General features: G+C 38.5%; 1 protein-coding gene across 2 annotated transcripts; it reads left to right on the top strand.

Annotated features, from left to right (window-relative positions):
- Positions 1-2,440: 2,440 nt before the first annotated feature.
- On the top strand, positions 2,441-8,624 carry ngb (neuroglobin). Of its 2 annotated transcripts, none has more exons than XM_087288320.1 (5): positions 2,441-2,540; positions 2,700-2,939; positions 3,628-3,736; positions 6,278-6,397; positions 6,576-8,624. In XM_087288320.1, the coding sequence occupies exons 2-5, from the start codon at positions 2,842-2,844 to the stop codon at positions 6,726-6,728; spliced, it is 480 nt and encodes a 159-aa protein (XP_087144446.1). In that variant the 5' UTR covers positions 2,441-2,540; positions 2,700-2,841; the 3' UTR covers positions 6,729-8,624.
- Positions 8,625-9,179: the final 555 nt, after the last annotated feature.

Here is a 9,179-nt window from a genome sequence, read left to right as displayed (position 1 = left end):
AACCACATTATATAGGTGCTAATAAGTCAAGAATGGAGCATTTGTAGCTGCAGTTATAAACTGCTTACTAACACTTATTAATGTATGTTAATGGTTAACAAATAATGAATTCACTATTTGCTAATGCTTAATAAATGATTTATAGTGTGTAGTTATTATAAATTGTTACCTAAAATTCTAACGTAATATAAATGTAATTTCTTTACATAAGAAATTACTGACCTCAAACACTCGCAAGACATTAGTGATGGGAAGTTCGGATAATTTTACTGACTTGGATCTTTGAGTCTCGGTTATCGAGATGATCAAATCTTTTTTTCGAGTCATTTTGTTCATTTGGTTCAATTTGCCAAAATATTATTAAAATGTTATGAATTGCTTCCAAACACATCTACAACTAGCCTAAAACGTTGATCACACGTCAAATAAGTCATAAATAGAATACTGTAAGAAGAAGAAAATAATAATTCAATGTTTACCTGCTCTTTTGTCTATTTTTAAATTTTTTTATTTATTTTTTTTTGTCTATGCCGGCAGCTAGCTCTCGGCAACTCTCACATGGTCGCCCACTGAAGCTAAGCAGGGCTGCGCCCAGTCAGTACCTGGATGGGAGACCACATGGGAAAGCTAGGTTGCTGCCGGAAGTAGTGTAAGTGAGGCCAGCAGGGGGCGCTAAACCTGTGGTCTGTGTGGATCCTAATGCTCCAGTATAGTGACGGGTACTCTGTACTGCTCAGTGAGCGCCGTCTTTCGGATGAGACGTTAAACCGAGGTCCCGACTCTCTGTGGTCATTAAAAAACCCAGGATGTCCTTAGATAAAGAGTAGGTTTAACCCCGGCATTCTGGCTAAATCTGTCATTGGCATATCATCACTCTCTCTCCTCTTTCCTCCTCTCCACCAATCAGGTCTGGCACATAATGGCTGCCGTCGCGTCATCCAGGTGGATGCTGCACACTGGTGGTGGATGAGGAGATCCCCCACCCATTGTGTAAAGCGCTTTGAGTGGCCAGAAAAGCGCTATATAAATGTAGGGAATAATTATTATTATGAAGGTATTGTTGTCTGTTTGCTTAGCTCACCTCTTCATGTCTTGAAATGTCAGTGGTTCGTTCACGTTACACTGACAGTCACATATAATCTTAACCAATGTGCACAGTCTGAGCCGATAGGAGCCATGATAATTAGTTCACCTTTCGAATCTTCTGGTTCTTGAGTTGTTCGTTCATCACGTGACAGAATGACTCAATCCCGAGGACTCGAGAGTTGAACGGATTAATTCTTTTTTTGGCTCTAAATGCATATGATTGGCCTGTGAGAAACTAATGACTCAGACCCGATAGAAGACTCGATAGATGAATGGATCAATTCTTTTTCTGGCTCTAAACACATATGATTGGCTTTTGCCTTTCCGCGATGAACGACTCAAAAGATTTGAAATGAACTATACCACCTGCACAAATGTGCGAATTGGTAGATGAACGAATCACTCCCTGAAAAGATTCCAGAGTCTTATTGAAGGTTCATTCAAAATGAATGCTTTGAGTTACATAACACACCAGTGCTCCAATGGTTTTGTAAAAAAAAAAAAAAAAAAAAAAAAAAACTGGGTTGTTTCATTGTTATTTTTAATAGAATATGCACAAACACAACCATTGAGTTAAAGTTGGATTTGTCCATATTTAATAAAAAAATTACTTATTTTTGTAGCTCCTAAAAATCTTCATAATTATTTCCTATTGACAAATTGAATCTTAATTTAAACATTGGAGTTGTTTCAAAGCACCAAGAATAGTGAATTAAAAAAATTTCACATTTTGCTCACAAAAACATTATGCAATTCTTGTTAGTTTGAAAATGAACATCTTTCACTCCAGTACACAATATTTTCTTCAAATTAGTTCTCCTCAAATGTGCTCTTCAATCATAAATGCATCTGGAGTGTCTGAAAGTGTTGTAATTTTATTAAAGGCCAGACTCTCACCTGTAGGAGGAGCTATGGCTCGTAACATGAACTACATTAGGAGCAGTGGAGATCAGAGATATTTCCATTCTGTCCTTATCGACAGTCCATATGAGCCATTTAGGACAGTTTCAATGTGGTGGATTGAAAAAAGACAAAGTGTACTGAAATATGCGCACGTCTTTTGCTTTCAGAAGGTTGCAGAACACGTTTCTTCATCTTAGTTTGAATGCACATCAAGCAGCATCTATGAGGTTGCATGCAGCAGAGCGGGGAGAGGGAGCAGATAGAGGGAGAGATAAAGAGAGAGAAAGTGAGTGTTTGCATGTGTGTGTGAGAGAGCGGGGGGAGCAAAGAGGAAAAGAGAGAGAGAGAGAGAGAGAGAGAGAGTGAGACAAAGAAAGAAAGAGAGAGAGAGAGAGAGAGAGCAAACACAAGGATTGCAGGCTTGACATATACATATTCGCAGTGAACAAACAGAAATCCTAATGCCAGAGAAAGACAGACGAAGCCAGTGAGAGAAGAAGGTCACCTCTAGAGCAGTGAAGGCAAGGTACGTCAGCTTCACACTGTTTGTTGTGAGTATAAAGTCAGAGCTAAGTTAGGTTTCTTCTCTATTGAATGTTGAATGCATGACTTCAATTGTCAATGAAATGTATTTAAAAGGCTTTCTGATGCACGCTCTTCTGATAAGACTTGTTTGCCGAATTATATCTGCAAATTTGTGCCCTACACAGGGGGGTCAAACCTGAAGCCCGAACTCTGGAAGTCTGAAGTCCGGAAATGGGAATTCGGGAGATCCTACTTTGAACTGAAGAAAACATTTTGAAGCGACACCATTGAAAGACAACTGGGATCACAGCAATTCTAAGGGTCACAATGGAGAAGCTGTCTGAAAAAGATAAGGGTCTCATCCGGGACAGCTGGGAGAGTCTGGGGAAGAACAAGGTGCCACATGGAATCGTTTTGTTCACGAGGTACTGTATCCATCACGCTGCATGCACTGTTAAACTCTTTCGCATTCAGGATAATGTCATTCAAATCAGCCTGCGTGTTTATTCAGAAAGTTATGCAGTGTACATCTTCAGAGCATTTGATTAATTAGATTTGATTGAGATTGGGACATTTGTCAAAAATTCTAATTTCATACAAGTAATGCATTCTTAAAACAATGACATTTCGTGCAAATAAAGGAAATATTACAAACAGTAATAGGCAGTCAAATTGCATTGCATTTCATAACTCAATAAGTTTACTTGTCATGAAGGTGTAGCAAATTGGCAAGCAAAGTACAGCGTAAGCTTTTTTAATCCATCAAACATTCCCTATCAGTCTCCCGCTGTCTGTTCATCTAACCGCAGCTCAGTGAGAGGCTTGACTTGTTGCTTGGCGACAGGGAGCAGCAAGAGCATTTTCATCAGAATCACCTTCTCAGAGGAAGGATGCTACCAAGTATTCCTCTTCAAACTCGCGGGGAAGGATGAAAAGGATTTTCTTTCAAAACTTGATAGCTACAGAAGAAAAGGGATGCACACAGTTCAGTGTTCTTTTCAAGGCTAAATGTCTCATATCGCACCATTTCGTTTTTCTTCATGTTATAGAAACAGGAAATAACCATAACCAAGATCCAGGCCTGTGACTGGTTTGTGTAACATTTCTTGATAGGTTATTTGAGCTGGATCCTGCACTACTCACTCTCTTCAGCTACAGCACAAATTGTGGCGATGCACCTGAATGTCTCTCCAGCCCAGAGTTCCTCGAGCACGTCACCAAGGTGAGCCCTGAGGTCAAACGTAACTACTTTTGGGGCGATTCTCAGTATGTGTTCTAATGAAATCTTGCCTGCTCGTGTTCTTCTTGTTCTACATTATCAACTACTGCAAAAGTTAGATCCCATGACTAAGAGAAACCAGGTATCAAGAATACATGGCAGTACCTAGATGGGTTCTTAGCATGGAGGATGCATTAAATGCTGATTTAAGATAATTATTTAGAAATCCAGGGGTAGATTCTTGCTGCAAGCTCACAAATGTGATGCCTTGTGGAACTACTAATTTAGTTTATTATAAGAGATGGGGCGATGCGGTGGCCCAGTAGGTAGTGCTGTCGCCACACAGCAAGAAGGTTACTGGTGTGAGCCTTGGCTGGGTCAGTTGGCGTTTCTGTTCTCCCAGCGTTCGCGTGGGTTTCCTCCAGGTGCTCCAGTTTCCCCCACAGTCCAAAAACATGTGGTACAGGTGAATTGGGTTAGCTAAAATGCCCGTAGTGTATGAGTGTGAATGAGTGTGTATGGATGTTTCCCAAAGATGGGTTGCAGCTGGAAGGGTGCGTAAAACATGTGCTGGATAAATTGGCAGTTCATTTTGCTGTGGCGACCCTAGATTAATAAAGGGACTAAGCCGAAAAGAAAATGAATAAATGAATGAATATAAGGCATGGAGAAAACCTGCAGAACTTGTTGAGCAACAGCAATCAATAATATCAGCACATTTTAATTCTCACAGAGATGCCTCTGTGTTTTGTGTCCTTCCAAGGTTGCCAAGAAAATCCGGTCTCAAAGAGACCACATCGTTCTTTGCAGTCTTAAAATTAGGAAACAGGTAGCATTACATACCAAACATTTAGCATAAGGTGTAGCAATCTTGATTTAATTGAGTAAATGGGTCAAATTGGTAAGTTGATGGTTCAGTGCTCAGGGGCAAGTGTCATGCCTAAATTATTCTATACTTTAGTGTAAAAAGGTTTTTCATATTATTAAAATGGTCCTTAGACTAAGAAAAAACAAAACGAAAGGTTCTTTGGGTAACCCAAAATATTCCATTGTAGTTCAAATGTTAGTTATTGCCCTGGAAAGTGGAGGACAATAGTTATTGCCCTGAAAAGTGGAGGACAATAGTTATTGCCCTAAAAAGTGGAGGACATCACATGTTTTTTGCAGGATATTTTTGATTCCAGATTAAAAGAAGAATTTTTAATTCAAAGGTATTAAAGTTCTTAGGAAATGACTAATAATTACAGTTACACTAACTACCCTTAACACTAATGAGTTCATCTGAAGATGCTGCAAACACTGTTGTGCAAATCTTTGTTTTTAAATGTAGAAAACATCAGCCAGTTTCCTGTGAGCAGGGGCCAGGGGGCTAGAGCAGGGAAAACTATGTAGAACGTCAATTGGAACACAATTTCTTCATAGAGCTCTCTTCTAATGAGCTAAATAACGTTTGTTGAACAAGAGAAACCTGCAAAATGTGCAGAGAGTGTTATTGCAAAGACCAGGATTGCGAACTGCTGCCATAGAGCAGAGTTATGTAAATGTACAGTACCACAATGTTACACTCCTGTTGCGTTTAGATCCAACTTAAATATAAAAACTCACCTGCTTGCTTTATTAGCTTGTTCAGGTGTGGTTAATTAAGATTGTCTGGAACTCTACAGGGCTGTGTTTCTCTAGGACAGTGGTGATCAACCCTGCTCCTGGAGATCGACCTTCCTGCAAAGTTCAGCTTAAACCCTGATCAAACACACCTGAACCAATTAATTAGGACCTGAACAGCACTTGATAATTACAGGCAGGTGTGTTTGATATGGGTTGCAACTGAAATCTGCAGGAAGGTCGATCGCAAGGAACAGGCTTGGTCACGCCTGCTCTAGGACCAAACATACCTACTTCTGCTAGACAGTGACATAGTTTTTTTTTAGGACAAGTGTGTCTCATACCTCTCCTAAGTGGAGAAACCCTTTCTGCAGAGCTCAACAAACCTGGAACAGAATCTGATTTCATAGGATTACTCAAGTCATACTAGCACAAGCAAATGTCTTAATGGATTTGGTTGAAGGTTAAAGCAAAAATACTTCTTAAAGGAGGTATACCTTCCTCCTGAAGGACTTAAATTGCTGGATCACACGGATTTAACTATGGAACAAGCTGAATATATCAGCACTGTAACCCCTCTGTAAGTAAGTTTGACAGCCTTGCTCTACAACAGGCGTGCCCAATCCTTCTCCTGGAGACCTACAGTGCCTTCCTGCAGAGTTTAGCTCCAAATCTGATCAAACAAAATTAAACCAACTAAGTTGGATCTGAAGGAGCACTTGGTAATTAAAGACAGGTGTGTTTGATCAATGTTGCAACTGAACTCTGTGGGAAGGTAGATCTCCAGGAACAGGATTGGGCACCTCTACAGGAAGATGATTTTCCAGGAAATAACCCCTCTAGTGTAGTCAAATAAGTTTCTTTTACTTGACTAACTTTGGCCCAAGTGCAATCCCAGATAAATATGTTCATCTCAGCTCAAGTGGTTGTATATCTGTCCAGGTGATGTTAGTGATTGATGCAGCTGTGAGCCATCTTGATGACCTACACACACTGGAGGACTTCTTGTTGAACCTGGGAAGGAAGCACCAAGCAGTTGGAGTGAATACGCAGTCCTTCGCTGTGAGTACACTTTGCTTGCAAGTTCCAGTCATCATTAGCTAGTCATCTGTGATGATGGAAATTGCATATTGCAGCTGTAACTCTCAAATGTCAAAGATGACAATGAGATTGACAGTTGTGTCACAGTGAATTTTCAGACTATCAGGTGATTGATTTGATTCTTTCACGTTTTCATCAGTTGGTTGGAGAGTCCTTGCTCTATATGCTACAGTCCAGTTTGGGACCAGCCTACACAACATCTCTGCGCCAGGCCTGGCTCACCATGTACAGCATTGTGGTGTCAGCCATGACTCGAGGCTGGGCCAAAAATGGTGAACACAAGTCCAACTGAGCAGGAAGTAGATGTGAGATTCACTCTGGAACATCTTATTGCTATTGAGGTCACCAGATGTAACTTCTCAAAAAATGTTTTTAAAGAGTGAGGGGCTCGGACCGCTGAAGGGAAAATCTATTCAAATGAGTTGTGTTTTGGCTCATTCTATAATCCTAACTTTGGTAACTTGGTCAGATTAAGGACTAAGAAGGTGGTTAGGGATAACGAAGCCTAGGAGGTTGAAGTAAGTCCAGGATATAGATGGTTAATGGTTGAAACTTCAAAAGCAAAGTTTGCTTTGTATATATAGTAATGACTAAGTACATATAGTAATGACTAAATGTATTTCTTCAAGCTATCTTAAATGACTGTCTTGATGTATTGATGTTTCATGTGAGCGTAAAACAGAGGTTTGACTATGCACATGTAAGCTTGGTCATCTTGAAGGGATTGTTTTATTTTGAAGGCATTTAAAGCCACTACAACTTCACTTTAACCCTAAATTACATTTAATTCATTCTATAATCCACGCCTGCGCTGTGCTAGGTTACGTTTACTGTAAGTTCAGTAAATTATCAACTATAGTATTTGGCAGTATGGTCTGAATGATAAAGACAAAGTCAATAAGCAATCAGTAGCCCTGTTTTAATGCCATTTATATGTCCGTGTGAAATTTTGCCTGCCACATTCTTCAACCATTATCAGAACTTCTGGCGATGAAAGTAAATGACGAGAACTGTTACATCCGAAATAGCTTTTGGAATTTTTTAGACTGTTAATTTATGAAGCTGTGCCATGTCATAAGTTTACATTTCCATTGTATGGGATTATATTCAAAGCAGTCTACTCCCGAGGCTTACTTATGAAAGACTTGCGTAGACTGTTACTTAACATAAAGTGACTGTTATATCATAGTAACTGGAAGATTTATTCACTTATTTAGAAGTGTAGATAGTCAAAAATTGTTTATGCTAAATGATTTGCTCCACTGGGTGTTAAAAATAGAGATTTTTATGTCAAAATGTAGTTTATCACTGGGTTCGGTTAGCAATCTTTCTGAACAATATTTTTTAAAAATAGTAAATCATATTAGATGGCTTATTCTATAACCTTAAGCTATAAGTTAAGAACATACATGCTCTTATCTAAGATAAGAATATCTGTTGCCATAATTATGAGCTATAGAAAACATTAAAAGCGATGATAACCTTTTTGCTGCTATCATTATAAATTCAATAGCTTTGTAGAAATGCTGCTCTCTTTATATACGAGAGATGTTTCTACATTTCAATGTTTCAGGCCAAGTATTTTAAAGTGTGTAGAACTGTCACAGATATTGAAACTGCTGGTATGTTATGTTTTACATGTTAATTTATATATAGCAGTACCTACTTTATAGCCTTGTTTTGTATATTACGATGTATGTGGATTGGTTATTTAATTTTATGCATTGCTTAACAGTGCACTGACTGTTTTTGTGTGTAAAACGTTTCTATTTTTTTCCTCTCTCAAAGACGTAACCTCTGAGATGTCTGTCTTTATGGAATGATCAGCTTATTAGTATTAAGTATCTTTTAAAAAAGGTGCAATGATTACAATATTTTCAAGTGAAAGTGTTCTTTTGTGATAATCTCTGTTTATTGACTATTGAAGTATATTGTATTTGTAGTGTTTTCACTTGATATTCTGTGACTAAATCGTTTCAATGTCTACCTCACTGAAGCAGCTGATATTAAACAGCGATGTTACGACCTGGTTCCTCAGTTACCAAAAAGATGATATTTCAGTTACACTGTACATCCTGTTTCCTCCGCCAATCACCAGTCAAACTAGAATCAGGATCAGGCTCTATGTAAACACATGCATTTCAAACCTATTTGTAATAAATGACACAAATAAAGTATATCTTACATATGGCTCTCTGCTGGAAATTAATTTACTGATTTTCCATTTCAACATGTTGGATCTCTCTATAAACCTCCTTGTCATATTTATAGCATTATGAGTCAGTTTTAGAACACAGTGGCATGTTTTAATGAGGAAAAAGTTAACTGCCATATGTCATTAAAGCTCATATATAGTGACAATTTTACATGGCTAATTCTTAGGGAACTTGATCCCTATCCGTGTATTCACTATAAAGCAATAAAAATCACCATATTATAGATATTAGGACAGTAATTGATGATGTGATTTTATAAAAATACACTATATATATGTTTCTTTCATCTAATGTTAATTTGGGTGACAATTGTTACATTTATATAACAAGTGTTTCGATTTAGTTACACTTTTACTGTCTTTTCCCTATCTGGGAGAGTTACGGTGGGAAGAAGCTCCAAAGACCCATACCACCCAACGAGGGTGACGCAATGAGGGTAAATCAGTGATGGTTTGTGCTAGAATATCATGGCATTCCCTCAGCTCAATGCTTGTGCTAGACAAGTGCGTCACTGTTCAGGTCTACTG

This window comes from Danio rerio, chromosome 17 (genome assembly GCF_052040795.2).
Source record: "Danio rerio strain M-AB ecotype USA chromosome 17, GRCz13ab, whole genome shotgun sequence".
NCBI classification, from domain to species: domain Eukaryota; kingdom Metazoa; phylum Chordata; class Actinopteri; order Cypriniformes; family Danionidae; genus Danio; species Danio rerio.
This window is presented reverse-complemented; position numbering and strand designations above follow the sequence as displayed.